General features: G+C 41.9%; 8 protein-coding genes across 8 annotated transcripts; all 8 read left to right on the top strand.

Annotated features, from left to right (window-relative positions):
* The first annotated feature begins 175 nt into the window (after positions 1 to 175).
* LOC139234595 (serine-aspartate repeat-containing protein F-like) lies at positions 176 to 3,311 on the top strand. The gene is made up of 3 exons (XM_070865284.1): positions 176 to 1,468; positions 2,024 to 2,782; positions 3,297 to 3,311. The coding sequence occupies exons 1-3, from the start codon at positions 176 to 178 to the stop codon at positions 3,309 to 3,311; spliced, it is 2,067 nt and encodes a 688-aa protein (XP_070721385.1).
* A 31-nt stretch (positions 3,312 to 3,342) lies between these two features.
* On the top strand, positions 3,343 to 4,074 carry LOC139234594 (clumping factor A-like; the record flags this gene model as incomplete). The annotated part of the gene is made up of 1 exon (XM_070865282.1): positions 3,343 to 4,074. A coding segment is annotated over exon 1 (732 nt), but the record flags the coding sequence as incomplete, so codon positions are not given.
* Positions 4,075 to 5,818: 1,744 nt separating this feature from the next.
* On the top strand, positions 5,819 to 7,114 carry LOC139234812 (clumping factor A-like; the record flags this gene model as incomplete). The annotated part of the gene is made up of 1 exon (XM_070865508.1): positions 5,819 to 7,114. A coding segment is annotated over one exon (1,296 nt), but the record flags the coding sequence as incomplete, so codon positions are not given.
* Positions 7,115 to 7,709: 595 nt separating this feature from the next.
* LOC139234809 (clumping factor A-like) lies at positions 7,710 to 8,570 on the top strand (the record flags this gene model as incomplete). The annotated part of the gene is made up of 1 exon (XM_070865505.1): positions 7,710 to 8,570. A coding segment is annotated over one exon (861 nt), but the record flags the coding sequence as incomplete, so codon positions are not given.
* Positions 8,571 to 9,138: 568 nt separating this feature from the next.
* On the top strand, positions 9,139 to 11,759 carry LOC139234593 (clumping factor A-like). Its single transcript, XM_070865281.1, has 3 exons — positions 9,139 to 9,279; positions 9,996 to 11,204; positions 11,649 to 11,759. The coding sequence occupies exons 1-3, from the start codon at positions 9,139 to 9,141 to the stop codon at positions 11,757 to 11,759; spliced, it is 1,461 nt and encodes a 486-aa protein (XP_070721382.1).
* Positions 11,760 to 11,886: 127 nt separating this feature from the next.
* On the top strand, positions 11,887 to 14,101 carry LOC139234592 (serine-aspartate repeat-containing protein F-like; the record flags this gene model as incomplete). The annotated part of the gene is made up of 2 exons (XM_070865280.1): positions 11,887 to 13,098; positions 13,142 to 14,101. Coding segments are annotated over 2 exons (2,172 nt in total), but the record flags the coding sequence as incomplete, so codon positions are not given.
* A 311-nt stretch (positions 14,102 to 14,412) lies between these two features.
* LOC139234591 (clumping factor A-like) lies at positions 14,413 to 15,415 on the top strand (the record flags this gene model as incomplete). Its single annotated transcript, XM_070865279.1, has 2 exons — positions 14,413 to 15,114; positions 15,158 to 15,415. Coding segments are annotated over exons 1-2 (960 nt in total), but the record flags the coding sequence as incomplete, so codon positions are not given.
* Positions 15,416 to 15,726: 311 nt separating this feature from the next.
* Positions 15,727 to 16,476, top strand: LOC139234590 (clumping factor A-like). The gene has a single exon (XM_070865278.1). The coding sequence runs from the start codon at positions 15,727 to 15,729 to the stop codon at positions 16,474 to 16,476; it is 750 nt and encodes a 249-aa protein (XP_070721379.1).
* The last annotated feature ends 85 nt before the right edge of the window (positions 16,477 to 16,561 follow it).

Raw genomic sequence — 16,561 nt, 5'->3', positions numbered from 1 at the left:
CAATGATCCTGAAACTGACAATGATCCTGCAACTGACAATGATCCTGTAATGGACAATGATCCTGTAACTGACAGTCATCCTGTAACAGACAATGACCCTGTAACGGAAAGTGATTCTGTAACTGACAATGAACCTGCAACTGACAATGATCCTGTAACGGACAATGATCATGTAATGGACAGTGATTCAGTAACTGAAAATTATTCTCTAACTGACAACGATCCTGTAACTGACAATGATCCTGTAACTGGTAGTGATCCCGTAACTGACAATGATCCTGTAACGGACAATGATCCTGTATCGGACAGTGATCCTGTAACTGACAATGATCCTGTCAGGGAAATTTATCGTGTAATGGACAGTGATCCTGTAACGGACAGTGATCCTATAATGGACAATGATCCTGTCACGGACAGTGATCCTGTAACTGACAATGATCCTGTAACTGACAATGATCCTGGAACGGACAATGATCCTGTAACTGACAATGATCCTGCAACGGACAATGATCCTGTAACAGACAGTGATCATGTAACTGACAATGATCCTGCAACTGACAATGATCCTGTAATGGACAGTGATCATGTAACTGACAATGATCCTGCAACAGACAGTGATCCTGTAACTGACAATGACCCAGTAACTGACAATGATCCTGTAATGGATAGTGATCCTGTAATGGACACTGATCCTGCAACTGACAGTGATCCTGTAACGGAAAGTGATCCTGTAACTGACAATGATCCTGTAACTGACAGTGATCCTGTAATGGACAATGATCGTGCAACTGAAAATGATCCTGTAATTGACAATGATCATGTAACTGACAATGATCCTGGAACGGACAGTGATCCTGTAATGGACAATGATCCTGACACGGACAGTGATCCTATAACTGACAATGATCCTATAACTGACAGTGATCCTGTAACTGACAATGATCCTGCAACTGACAATGATCCTGTAAAGGACAATGATCCTGTAACTGGCAGTGATCCTGTAACTGAAAATGATCCTGTAAATGACAATGATCCTGTAATGGATAGTGATCCTGTAAGGGACACTGATCCTGCAACTGAGAGTGATCCTGTAACGGACAATCATCCTGTAACTGATAATGATCCTGTAATGGACAGTGATGCTGTAACCGACAGTGATCCTCTCACTGACAATGATCCTGCAATGAACAATGATCCTGCAACGGACAGTGATCCTGTAACTGACAATGATCATGTAATGGACAGAGATTCTGTTACGGACAAATATCCTGTAACTGACAATGATCCTGTAACTGACCATGATCCTGTCACGGACAGTGATCCTGTAACGGACAGTGATCCTGCAATGGACAGTGATCCTGTAACTGACAGTGATCCTGTGACGGACAATGATGCTGCAACTGAAAATGATCCTGTATCGGACAATGATCCTGTAACTGACAATGATCCCATAACGGACAATGATCCTGTAACTGACAATTATCCTGTAACGGACAATGATCCTGTAACCGACAATGATCCTGTAACGGAAAATGATCCTGTAACTGACAATGATCCTGTAATGGATAGTGATCCTGTAATGGACAGTGATCCTGTAACGGACAATGATCCTGTAACTGACAGTGATGCTGTAACTGACAATGATCCTGTCAATGACAATGATCCTGTAATGGATAGTGATACTGTAAGGGACACTGATCCTGCAACTGACAGTGATCCTGTAACGGACAGTGATCCTGTAACTGACAATGATCATGTAATGGACAGAGATTCTGTTACGGACAATTATCCTGTAACTGACAATGATCCTGTAACTGACCATGATCCTGTCACGGACAGTGATCCTGTAACGGACAGTGATCCTGCAATGGACAGTGATACTGTAACTGACAGTGATCCTGTGACGGACAATGATGCTGCAACTGAAAATGATCCTGCATCGGACAATGATCCTGTAACTGACAATGATCCCATAACGGACAATGATCCTGTAACTGACAATTATCCTGTAACGGACAATGATCCTGTAACCGACAATGATCCTGTAACGGAAAATGATCCTGTAACTGACAATGATCCTGTAATGGACAGTGATCCTGTAATGGACAGTGATCCTGTAACGGACAATGATCCTGTAACTGACAGTGATCCTGTAAAGGACAATGATCTTGTAACGGACAATGATCCTGTAAAGGACAATGAACTTGTAATGGACAGTGGTCCAGCAACTGAAAATGATCCTCTAACTGACAACGATCCTGTAACGGACAATGATCCTGTAACTGGCAGTGATCCCATAACTGACAATGATCCTGTAATGGACAATGATCCTGCAACGGACAGTGATCCTGTAACTGACAATGATCCTGTAACAGACAGTGATCCTGTAACTGACAATGATCCTGTAAATGACAATGATCCTGTAATGGATAGTGATACTGTAAGGGACACTGATCCTGCAACTGACAGTGATCCTGTAACGGACAGTGATCCTGTAACTGACAATGATCCTATAACTGACAGTGATCCTGCAACAGACAATGATCCTGCAACTGACAATGTTCCTGCAATTGACAATGATCCTGTAATGGACAGTGATCCTGTAACGGACAATGATCCTAACACGGACAGTGATCCTGCAACTGACAATGATCCTGCAACTGACAATGATCCTGTAACTGACAGTGATCTTGTTACTGACAGTGATCCGATAACTGACAATGATCCTATAACTGACAGTGATCCTGTAACTGACAATGATCCTGCAACTGACAATAATCCTGTAATGGACAATGATCCTGTAACTGACAATCATACTGAAACAGAAAATGATCCTGTAATGGACAGTGATCTTGTAATGACAATGATCCTGTCACAGACAGCGATCCTGTAACTGACAATGATCCTGCAACTGAAAATGATCCTGGAATTGACAATGATCCTGTATCTGACAATGATCCTGCAACGGACAATGATCTTGTAACGGACAATGATCCTGTAATGGACAATGAACCTGTCACGGACAATGATCCTGTAATGGACAATGATCCTGTAACAGACAGTGATCCTGTAACTGAAAATGATCCTGCAACTGACAATGATCCTGTAACGGACAATGATCCTGTAACTGGCAGTGATCCTGAAACTGACAATGATCCTGTAATGGACAATGATCCTGAAACTGACAATGATCCTGCAACTGACAATGATCCTGTAATGGACAATGATCCTGTAACTGACAGTCATCCTGTAACAGACAATGACCCTGTAACGGAAAGTGATTCTGTAACTGACAGTCATCCTGCAACTGACAATGATCCTGTAACGGACAATGATCTCGTAATGGACAATGATCCTGTAATGGACAATGATCATGTAATGGAGAGTGATTCAGTAACTGAAAATGATTCTCTAACTGACAACGATCCTGTAACTGACAATGATCCTGTAACTGGTAGTGATCCCGTAACTGACAATGATCCTGTAACGGACAATGATCCTGTATCGGACAGTGATCCTGTAACTGACAATAATCCTGTCAGGGAAATTTATCGTGTAATGGACAGTGATCCTGTAATGGACAGTGATCCTATAATGGACAATGATCCTGTCACGGACAGTGATCCTGTAACTGACAATGATCCTGTAACTGACAATGATCCTGGAACGGACAATGATCCTGTAACTGACAATGATCCTGCAACGGACAATGATCCTGTAACAGACAGTGATCATGTAACTGACAATGATCCTGCAACTGACAATGATCCTGTAATGGACAGTGATCATGTAACTGACAATGATCTTGTAACAGACAGTGATCCTGTAACTGACAATGATCCTGTAACTGACAATGATCCTGTAATGGATAGTGATCCTGTAATGGACACTGATCCTGCAACTGACAGTGATCCTGTAACGGAAAGTGATCATGTAACTGACAATGATCCTGCAACTGACAATGATCCTGTAATGGACAGTGATCATGTAACTGACAATGATCTTGTAACAGACAGTGATCCTGTAACAGACAGTGATCCTGTAACTGACAATGATCCTGTAAATGACAATGATCCTGTAATGGATAGTGATACTGTAAGGGACACTGATCCTGCAACTGACAGTGATCCTGGAACGGACAGTGATCCTGTAACTGACAATGATCCTGTAAATGACAGTGATCCTGCAACAGACAATGAGACTGCAACTGACAATGTTCCTGCAATTGACAATGATCCTGTAATGGACAGTGATCCTGTAACGGACAATGATCCTAACACGGACAGTGATCCTGCAACTGACAATGATCCTGCAACTGACAATGATCCTGTAACTGACAGTGATCTTGTTACTGACAGTGATCCGATAACTGACAATGATCCTATAACTGACAGTGATCCTATAACTGACAATGATCCTGCAACTGACAATAATCCTGTAATGGACAATGATCCTGTAACTGACAATCATCCTGAAACAGACAATGATCCTGTAGCGGACAGTGATCCTGTAACTGACAATGATCCTGGAACTGAAAATGATCCTGTAATGGACAGTGATCCTGTAATGACAATGATCCTGTAACTGACAATGATCCTGTAACTGACAATGATCCTGTAATGGACAATGATCCTGTAACAGACAGTGATCCTGTAACTGAAAATGATCCTGCAACTGACAATGATCCTGTAACGGACAATGATCCTGTAATTGGCAGTGATCCTGAAACTGACAATGATCCTGTAATGGACAATGATCCTGAAACTGACAATGATCATGCAACTGACAATGATCCTGTAATGGACAATGATCCTGTAACTGACAGTCATCCTGTAACAGACAGTGACCCTGTAACGGAAAGTGATTCTGTAACTGACAATGATCCTGCAACTGACAATGATCCTGTAACGGACAATGATCTCGTAATGGACAATGATCCTGTAATGGACAATGATCATGTAATGGACAGTGAATCAGTAACTGAAAATGATTCTCCATCTGACAACGATCCCGTAACTGACAATGATCCTGTAACGGACAATGATCCTGTATCGGACAGTGATCATGTAACTGACAATGATCCTGTCAGGGAAATTGATCGTGTAATGGACAGTGATCCTGTAACGGACAGTGATCCTATAATGGACAATGATCCTGTCACGGACAGTGATCCTGTAACTGACAATGATCCTGTAACTGACAATGATCCTGGAACGGACAATGATCCTGTAACTGACAATGATCCTGCAACGGACAATGATCCTGTAACAGACAGTGATCATGTAACTGACAATGATCCTGCAACTGACAATGATCCTGTAATGGACAGTGATCATGTAACTGACAATGATCCTGTAACAGATAGTGATCCTGTAACTGACAATGATCCTGTAACTGACAATGATCCTGTAATGGATAGTGATCCTGTAATGGACACTGATCCTGCAACTGACAGTGATCCTGTAACTGAAAATGGACCTGTAATTGACAATGATCCTGTAACTGACAATGATCCTGGAACAGACAGTGATCCTGTAATGGACAATGATCCTGACACGGACAGTGATCCTATAACTGACAATGATCCTATAACTGACAGTGATCCTGTAACTGACAATGAACCTGCAACTGACAATCATCCTGTACTGGACAATCATCCTGCAACAGACAATCATTCTGTAACAGAAAATGATCCTGTAACGGAAAGTGATTCTGTAACTGTCAGTGATCCTGCAACTGACAATGATCCTGTAACGGACAGTGATCTGTAACTGACAATGATCCTGTAACAGACAGTGATCCTGCAACTGACAATGATCCTGTAACTGACAATGATCCTGTAATGGACAGTGATCCTGTAACGGACAATGATCCTGCAACTGACAGTGATCCTGTAATGGACAGTGATCCTGCAAATGACAATGATCCTGTAACTGACAATGATCCTGGAACTGACAATGATCCTGTAATGTATAGTGATCCTGTAACTGACAATGATCCTATCAGGGAAATTCATCCTGTAATGGACAGTGATCCTGTAACGGAGAGTGATCCTTTTATGGACAATGATCCTGTCATGGACAGTGATCCTGTAACTGACAATGATCCTGTAACTGACAATGATCCTGTAATGGACAATGATCCTGTAACAGACAGTGATCCTGTAACTGACAATGATCCTGCAACTGACAATGATCCTGTAACGGACAGTGATCATGTAACTGACAATTATCCTGCAACTGACAATGATCCTGTAACGGACAATGATCCTGTAACTGGCAGTGATCCTGTAACTGACAATGATCCTGTAACGGAAATTCATCCTGTAACAGACAGTGATCCTGTAATGGACAATAATCCTATAACGGACAGTGATCCTGTAACAGACAATGATCCTGTAACTGACAGTGATCCTGTAACTGACAATGATCCTGTCACGGACAGTGATCCTGTAAAGGACAATGATCATGGAACTGACAATGAACCTGTAACAGACAATGATTACGTAACTGACAATGAACCTGTAACTGTCAATGATCCTGTAAGAGACAATGATCCTGTAACGGACAATGATCCTGTAACTGACAATGATCCTTTAACGGACAATGATCCTGTAACAGACAATGATCCTGTAACGGACAATGATCCTGTAACAGACAATGATCCTGCAACAGACAGTGATCCTGCAATGGACAGTGATCCTGTACCTGACAATGATCCTCTAACGGACAATGATCCAGTGACTGAGAATGATCGGGTAACTGTCAATGATCCTGCAACTGACAATGATCCTGTAACGGACAGTGATCCTGTAATGGACAATGATCCTGTAACCGACAGGAATCCTGTAACTGACAGTGATCCTGCAACTGACAGTTATCCTGTAATGGACAGTGATCCTGTAACGGACAATGATCCTGCAAATGACAATGATCCTGTAACAGACAATGATCCTGTGATGGACAATGATCCTGTAACTGACAATGATCCTTTAACGGACAATGATCCTGTGACTGAGAATGATCGGGTAACTTTCAATGATCCTGCAACTGACAATGATCCCGTAACGGACAGTGATCCTGTAATGGACAATGATCCTGTAACCGACAGTGATCCTGTAACTGACAGTGATCCTGCAACTGACAGTTATCCTGTAACTGACAATGATCCTGTAAAAGACAATGATCCTGTAACTGTCAATGATCCTGTAACTCACAAGGATCCTGTAACGGACAGTGTACCTGTAACTGACAATAATCTTGTAACTGACAATGATCCAGCAAAGGAAAATGATCCTGAAATGGACAATGATCCTGTAACTGACAATGATCCTGTAACGGACAGTGATCCTTTAACTGGCAATGATCCTGTAACTGACAATGATCCTGTAACTGAAAATGATCCTGTAACTGACAGTGATCCTGTAACTGACAATGATCCTGTAACTGTCAATGATCCTGTAACTCACAAGGATCCTGTAACGGACAGTGATCGTGTAACTGACAATGATCCTGTAACTGACAATGATCCTGTAATGGACAAATATCTTGTAACTGAACATGACTCTTTTAACGGACAATGATCCTGTAACGGACAGTGATCCTGTAACAGACAGTGATCCTGTAACTGACAATAATCCTGCAACTGACAATGATCCTGTAACGGACAGTGATCCTGTAACTGACAATTATCCTGCAACTGACAATGATCCTGTAACGGACAATGATCCTGTAACTGGCAGTGATCCTGTAACTGACAATGATCCTGTAACGGAAATTCATCCTGTAACAGACAGTGATCCTGTAACGGACAGTGATCCTGTAATGGACAATAATCCTATAACGGACAGTGATCCTGTAACTGACAATGATCCTGTAACTGACAGTGATCCTGTAACTGACAATGATCCTGTCACGGACAGTGATCCTGTAAAGGACAATGATCATGGAACTGACAATGAACCTGTAACAGACAATGATTACGTAACTGACAATGAACCTGTAACTGTCAATGATCCTGTAAGAGACAATGATCCTGTAACGGACAATGATCCTGTAACTGACAATGATCCTTTAACGGACAATGATCCTGTAACAGACAATGATCCTGTAACAGACAGTGATCCTGCAATGGACAGTGATCCTGTACCTGACAATGATCCTCTAACGGACAATGATCCAGTGACTGAGAATGATCGGGTAACTGTCAATGATCCTGCAACTGACAATGATCCTGTAACGGACAGTGATCCTGTAATGGACAATGATCCTGTAACCGACAGGAATCCTGTAACTGACAGTGATCCTGCAACTGACAGTTATCCTGTAATGGACAGTGATCCTGTAACGGACAATGATCCTGCAAATGACAATGATCCTGTAACAGACAATGATCCTGTGATGGACAATGATCCTGTAACTGACAATGATCCTTTAACGGACAATGATCCTGTGACTGAGAATGATCGGGTAACTTTCAATGATCCTGCAACTGACAATGATCCCGTAACGGACAGTGATCCTGTAATGGACAATGATCCTGTAACCGACAGTGATCCTGTAACTGACAGTGATCCTGCAACTGACAGTTATCCTGTAACTGACAATGATCCTGTAAAAGACAATGATCCTGTAACTGTCAATGATCCTGTAACTCACAAGGATCCTGTAATGGACAGTGTACCTGTAACTGACAATAATCTTGTAACTGACAATGATCCAGCAAAGGAAAATGATCCTGAAATGGACAATGATCCTGTAACTGACAATGATCCTGTAATGGACAGTGATCCTTTAACTGGCAATGATCCTGTAACTGACAGTGATCCTGTAACTGACAGTGATCCTGTAACTGACAATGATCCTGTAACTGTCAATGATCCTGTAACTCACAAGGATCCTGTAACGGACAGTGATCGTGTAACTGACAATGATCCTGTAACTGACAATGATCCTGTAATGGACAAATATCTTGTAACTGAACATGACTCTTTTAACGGACAATGATCCTGTAACGGACAGTGATCCTGTAACTGACAGTCATCCTGTAACAGACAGTGACCCTGTAACGGAAAGTGATTCTGTAACTGACAATGATCCTGCAACTGACAATGATCCTGTAACGGACAATGATCTCGTAATGGACAATGATCCTGTAACGGACAATGATCATGTAATGGACAGTGAATCAGTAACTGAAAATGATTCTCCATCTGACAACGATCCCGTAACTGACAATGATCCTGTAACGGACAATGATCCTGTATCGGACAGTGATCATGTAACTGACAATGATCCTGTCAGGGAAATTGATCGTGTAATGGACAGTGATCCTGTAACGGACAGTGATCCTATAATGGACAATGATCCTGTCACGGACAGTGATCCTGTAACTGACAATGATCCTGTAACTGACAATGATCCTGCAACGGACAATGATCCTGTAACAGACAGTGATCATGTAACTGACAATGATCCTGCAACTGACAATGATCCTGTAATGGACAGTGATCATGTAACTGACAATGATCCTGTAACAGATAGTGATCCTGTAACTGACAATGATCCTGTAACTGACAATGATCCTGTAATGGATAGTGATCCTGTAATGGACACTGATCCTGCAACTGACAGTGATCCTGTAACTGAAAATGAACCTGTAATTGACAATGATCCTGTAACTGACAATGATCCTGGAACAGACAGTGATCCTGTAATGGACAATGATCCTGACACGGACAGTGATCCTATAACTGACAATGATCCTATAACTGACAGTGATCCTGTAACTGACAATGAACCTGCAACTGACAATCATCCTGTACTGGACAATCATCCTGCAACAGACAATCATTCTGTAACAGAAAATGATCCTGTAACGGAAAGTGATTCTGTAACTGTCAGTGATCCTGCAACTGACAATGATCCTGTAACGGACAGTGATCTGTAACTGACAATGATCCTGTAACAGACAGTGATCCTGCAACTGACAATGATCCTGTAACTGACAATGATCCTGTAATGGACAGTGATCCTGTAACGGACAATGATCCTGCAACTGACAGTGATCCTGTAATGGACAGTGATCCTGCAAATGACAATGATCCTGTAACTGACAATGATCCTGGAACTGACAATGATCCTGTAATGTATAGTGATCCTGTAACTGATAATGATCCTATCAGGGAAATTCATCCTGTAATGGACAGTGATCCTGTAACGGAGAGTGATCCTTTTATGGACAATGATCCTGTCACGGACAGTGATCCTGTAACTGACAATGATCCTGTAACTGACAATGATCCTGTAATGGACAATGATCCTGTAACAGACAGTGATCCTGTAACTGACAATGATCCTGCAACTGACAATGATCCTGTAACGGACAGTGATCCTGTAACTGACAATTATCCTGCAACTGACAATGATCCTGTAACGGACAATGATCCTGTAACTGGCAGTGATCCTGTAACTGACAATGATCCTGTAACGGAAATTCATCCTGTAACAGACAGTGATCCTGTAATGGACAATAATCCTATAACGGACAGTGATCCTGTAACAGACAATGATCCTGTAACTGACAGTGATCCTGTAACTGACAATGATCCTGTCACGGACAGTGATCCTGTAAAGGACAATGATCATGGAACTGACAATGAACCTGTAACAGACAATGATTACGTAACTGACAATGAACCTGTAACTGTCAATGATCCTGTAAGAGACAATGATCCTGTAACGGACAATGATCCTGTAACTGACAATGATCCTTTAACGGACAATGATCCTGTAACAGACAATGATCCTGTAACGGACAATGATCCTGTAACAGACAATGATCCTGCAACAGACAGTGATCCTGCAATGGACAGTGATCCTGTACCTGACAAAGATCCTCTAACGGACAATGATCCAGTGACTGAGAATGATCGGGTAACTGTCAATGATCCTGCAACTGACAATGATCCTGTAACGGACAGTGATCCTGTAATGGACAATGATCCTGTAACCGACAGGAATCCTGTAACTGACAGTGATCCTGCAACTGACAGTTATCCTGTAATGGACAGTGATCCTGTAACGGACAATGATCCTGCAAATGACAATGATCCTGTAACAGACAATGATCCTGTGATGGACAATGATCCTGTAACTGACAATGATCCTTTAACGGACAATGATCCTGTGACTGAGAATGATCGGGTAACTTTCAATGATCCTGCAACTGACAATGATCCCGTAACGGACAGTGATCCTGTAATGGACAATGATCCTGTAACCGACAGTGATCCTGTAACTGACAGTGATCCTGCAACTGACAGTTATCCTGTAACTGACAATGATCCTGTAAAAGACAATGATCCTGTAACTGTCAATGATCCTGTAACTCACAAGGATCCTGTAACGGACAGTGTACCTGTAACTGACAATAATCTTGTAACTGACAATGATCCAGCAAAGGAAAATGATCCTGAAATGGACAATGATCCTGTAACTGACAATGATCCTGTAACGGACAGTGATCCTTTAACTGGCAATGATCCTGTAACTGACAATGATCCTGTAACTGAAAATGATCCTGTAACTGACAGTGATCCTGTAACTGACAATGATCCTGTAACTGTCAATGATCCTGTAACTCACAAGGATCCTGTAACGGACAGTGATCGTGTAACTGACAATGATCCTGTAACTGACAATGATCCTGTAATGGACAAATATCTTGTAACTGAACATGACTCTTTTAACGGACAATGATCCTGTAACGGACAGTGATCCTGTAACAGACAGTGATCCTGTAACTGACAATAATCCTGCAACTGACAATGATCCTGTAACGGACAGTGATCCTGTAACTGACAATTATCCTGCAACTGACAATGATCCTGTAACGGACAATGATCCTGTAACTGGCAGTGATCCTGTAACTGACAATGATCCTGTAACGGAAATTCATCCTGTAACAGACAGTGATCCTGTAACGGACAGTGATCCTGTAATGGACAATAATCCTATAACGGACAGTGATCCTGTAACTGACAATGATCCTGTAACTGACAGTGATCCTGTAACTGACAATGATCCTGTCACGGACAGTGATCCTGTAAAGGACAATGATCATGGAACTGACAATGAACCTGTAACAGACAATGATTACGTAACTGACAATGAACCTGTAACTGTCAATGATCCTGTAAGAGACAATGATCCTGTAACGGACAATGATCCTGTAACTGACAATGATCCTTTAACGGACAATGATCCTGTAACAGACAATGATCCTGTAACAGACAGTGATCCTGCAATGGACAGTGATCCTGTACCTGACAATGATCCTCTAACGGACAATGATCCAGTGACTGAGAATGATCGGGTAACTGTCAATGATCCTGCAACTGACAATGATCCTGTAACGGACAGTGATCCTGTAATGGACAATGATCCTGTAACCGACAGGAATCCTGTAACTGACAGTGATCCTGCAACTGACAGTTATCCTGTAATGGACAGTGATCCTGTAACGGACAATGATCCTGCAAATGACAATGATCCTGTAACAGACAATGATCCTGTGACGGACAATGATCCTGTAACTGACAATGATCCTTTAACGGACAATGATCCTGTGACTGAGAATGATCGGGTAACTTTCAATGATCCTGCAACTGACAATGATCCCGTAACGGACAGTGATCCTGTAATGGACAATGATCCTGTAACCGACAGTGATCCTGTAACTGACAGTGATCCTGCAACTGACAATGATCCTGTAACTGTCAATGATCCTGTAACTCACAAGGATCCTGTAACGGACAGTGTACCTGTAACTGACAATAATCTTGTAACTGACAATGATCCAGCAAAGGAAAATGATCCTGAAATGGACAATGATCCTGTAACTGACAATGATCCTGTAACGGACAGTGATCCTTTAACTGGCAATGATCCTGTAACTGACAGTGATCCTGTAACTGACAGTGATCCTGTAACTGACAGTGATCCTGTAACTGTCAATGATCCTGTAACTCACAAGGATCCTGTAACGGACAGTGATTGTGTAACTGACAATGATCCTGTAACTGACAATGATCCTGTAATGGACAAATATCTTGTAACTGAACATGACTCTTTTAACGGACAATGATCCTGTAACGGACAGTGATCCTGTAACTGACAGTGATCCTGTGACTGACAATGATTCTGTAACTGACAATGATCCTGTGACGGACAATGATCCTGTAACGGACAATGATCCTGTAACTGACAGTGATCCTGTAACGGAGAGTGATCCTATAACGGACAATGATGCTGTCACGGACAATTATCCTGTAACGGACAGTGATCCTGTAACGGACAGTGATCCTGTAACTGACAATGATCCTGTAACTGACAATGATCCTGTAACTGACAATGATCCTGTAAGGGACAGTGATCCTGTAACAGACAGTGATCCTGAAACTGACAATGATTCTGCCACGGACAATGATCCTGTAAGGGACAGTGATCCTGTAATGGACAATGATCCTGTTACTGAAAGTGATCCTGTAACTGACAATGATCATGTAACTGACAATGATCCTGTAACAGACAATGATCCTGTAATGGACAGTGATCCTGAAACTGACAATGATCCTGTAACGGACAATGATCCTGTAACGGACAGTGATCCTGTAACTGACAATGATGTTGTTCCTGACAGTGATCCTGTAACAGACAATGATCCTGTAACTGACAATGATCCTGTAACTGACAATGATCCTGTAATGGACAGTGATCCTGTAACGAACAATGATGCTGTAACTGAAAATGATCCTGTAATTGATAATGATCTTGTATCTGACAATGATCCTGTAATGGACAATGATCTTGTATCGGACAATGATCCTGTAATGGACAATGATCATGTAATGGACAATGATCTTGTAACTGTAAATGATCCTGCAACTGACAATGATCCTGTAACGGACAATGATCCTGTAACTGACAGTGATCCTGTAACTGAAAATGATCCTGCAACTGACAATGATCCTGTAACGGACAATGACCCTGTAACTGGCAGTGATCCTGTAACTGACAATGATCCTGTAACGGACAATGATCCTGTAACTGACAGTGATCCTGAACAGACAATGATCCTGTAACGGACAGTGATCCTGTAACTGACAATGATCCTGTAACGGAATCTCATCCGGTAACAGACAGTGATTCTATAACGGACAGTGATCCTGTCATGGACAATGATCCTGTAACGGACAGTGATCCTGTAACAGACAATGATTATGTAACTGACAATGAACCTGTAATTTACAATGATCCTGTAACGGACAATGATCCTGTGACTGAGAATGATCCAGTAACTGACAATGATCTTGCAACTGACAATGATCCTGTAACGGACAGTGATCCTGTAATGGACAATGATCCTGTAACCGACAGCGATCCTGTAACTGACAATGATCCTATAACTGACAATGATTCTGTAATGGACAGTGTACCTGTAACTGACAATAATCTTGTAACTGACAATGATCCAGCAAAGGACAATGATCCTGAAACGGATAATGATCCTGTAACTGACAATGATCCTGTAACAGACAGTGATCCTGTAACGGACAATTATCCTGTGACTGAGAATGATCCAGTAACTGACAATGATCCTGCAACTGACAATGATCCTGTAACGGACAGTGATCCTGTAATGGACAATGATCCTGTAACCGACAGCGATCCTGTAACTGACAATGATCCTGTAACTGACAATGATCCTGTAATGGACAGTGTACCTGTAACTGACAATAATCTTGTAACTGACAATGATCCAGCAAAGGACAATGATCCTGAAACGGATAATGATCCTGTAACTGACAATGATCCTGTAACAGACAGTGATCCTGTAACTGGCAATGATCCTGTAACTGAAAATGATCCTGTAACTGACAGTGATCTTGTAACTGACAGTGATCCTGTAACTGACAATGATCCTGTAACTGTCAATTATCCTGTAACTCACAAGGATCCTGTAACAGACAGTGATCGTGAAACTGACAATGATCCTGTAACTGACAATGATCCTGTAACGGACAGTGATCCTGTAACTGACAGTGATCCTGTAATGGACAAATATCTTGTAACTGACCATGACTCTTTTAACGGACAATGATCCTGTAATGGACAGTGATCCTGTAACTGACAGTGATCCTGTGACTGACAATGATCCTGTAATTGACAATGATCCTGTAACGGACAATGATCCTGTAATGGACAATGATCCTGTAACTGACAGTGATCCTGTAACGGACAGTGATCCTGTAACTGACAATGATGCTGTCACGGACAATGATCCTGTAATGGACAGTGATCCTGTAACGGACAGTGATCCTGTAACTGACAATGATCCTGTAACGGACAATGATCCTGTAACTGACAGTGATCCTGAACAGACAATGATCCTGTAACGGACAGTGATCCTGTAACTGACAATGATCCTGTAACGGAATCTCATCCGGTAACAGACAGTGATTCTATAACGGACAGTGATCCTGTCATGGACAATGATCCTGTAACGGACAGTGATCCTGTAACAGACAATGATTATGTAACTGACAATGAACCTGTAATTTACAATGATCCTGTAACGGACAATGATCCTGTGACTGAGAATGATCCAGTAACTGACAATGATCTTGCAACTGACAATGATCCTGTAACGGACAGTGATCCTGTAATGGACAATGATCCTGTAACCGACAGCGATCCTGTAACTGACAATGATCCTATAACTGACAATGATTCTGTAATGGACAGTGTACCTGTAACTGACAATAATCTTGTAACTGACAATGATCCAGCAAAGGACAATGATCCTGAAACGGATAATGATCCTGTAACTGACAATGATCCTGTAACAGACAGTGATCATGTAACGGACAATTATCCTGTGACTGAGAATGATCCAGTAACTGACAATGATCCTGCAACTGACAATGATCCTGTAACGGACAGTGATCCTGTAATGGACAATGATCCTGTAACCGACAGCGATCCTGTAACTGACAATGATCCTGTAACTGACAATGATCCTGTAATGGACAGTGTACCTGTAACTGACAATAATCTTGTAACTGACAATGATCCAGCAAAGGACAATGATCCTGAAACGGATAATGATCCTGTAACTGACAATGATCCTGTAACAGACAGTGATCCTGTAACTGGCAATGATCCTGTAACTGAAAATGATCCTGTAACTGACAGTGATCTTGTAACTGACAGTGATCCTGTAACTGACAATGATCCTGTAACTGTCAATTATCCTGTAACTCACAAGGTTCCTGTAACAGACAGTGATCGTGAAACTGACAATGATCCTGTAACTGACAATGATCCTGTAACGGACAGTGATCCTGTAACTGACAGTGATCCTGTAATGGACAAATATCTTGTAACTGACCATGACTCTTTTAACGGACAATGATCCTGTAATGGACAGTGATCCTGTAACTGACAGTGATCCTGTGACTGACAATGATCCTGTAATTGACAATGATCCTGTAACGGAC

Source organism: Pristiophorus japonicus, chromosome 22, assembly GCF_044704955.1.
Source record: "Pristiophorus japonicus isolate sPriJap1 chromosome 22, sPriJap1.hap1, whole genome shotgun sequence".
NCBI lineage: Eukaryota > Metazoa > Chordata > Chondrichthyes > Pristiophoridae > Pristiophorus > Pristiophorus japonicus.
Note: the sequence above shows the minus strand (reverse complement) of the source record. Positions and strands in the feature narration are given on the sequence as shown.

Bases quoted from the DNA above. Each gene is read 5' to 3' on its own strand.
- LOC139234595 (XM_070865284.1), top strand. From the start codon at position 176: ATGGACAGTGATTCAGTAACTGAAAATTATTCTCTAACTGACAACGAT. The intron at 1,469-2,023 runs GTAACTGACAAT...ACGGACAATGAT, and splicing joins CCATAACGGACAATGATCCT to CCTGTAACCGACAATGATCC.
- LOC139234593 (XM_070865281.1), top strand. From the start codon at position 9,139: ATGGACAATGATCCTGTAACGGACAATGATCATGTAATGGACAGTGAA. The intron at 9,280-9,995 runs GTAACTGACAAT...ACTGACAATGAT, and splicing joins CTGTATCGGACAGTGATCAT to CCTGTAACTGACAATGATCC. The intron at 11,205-11,648 runs GTAACTTTCAAT...GTAACTCACAAG, and splicing joins CTGTGACTGAGAATGATCGG to GATCCTGTAACGGACAGTGA.
- LOC139234590 (XM_070865278.1), top strand. From the start codon at position 15,727: ATGGACAATGATCCTGTAACCGACAGCGATCCTGTAACTGACAATGAT.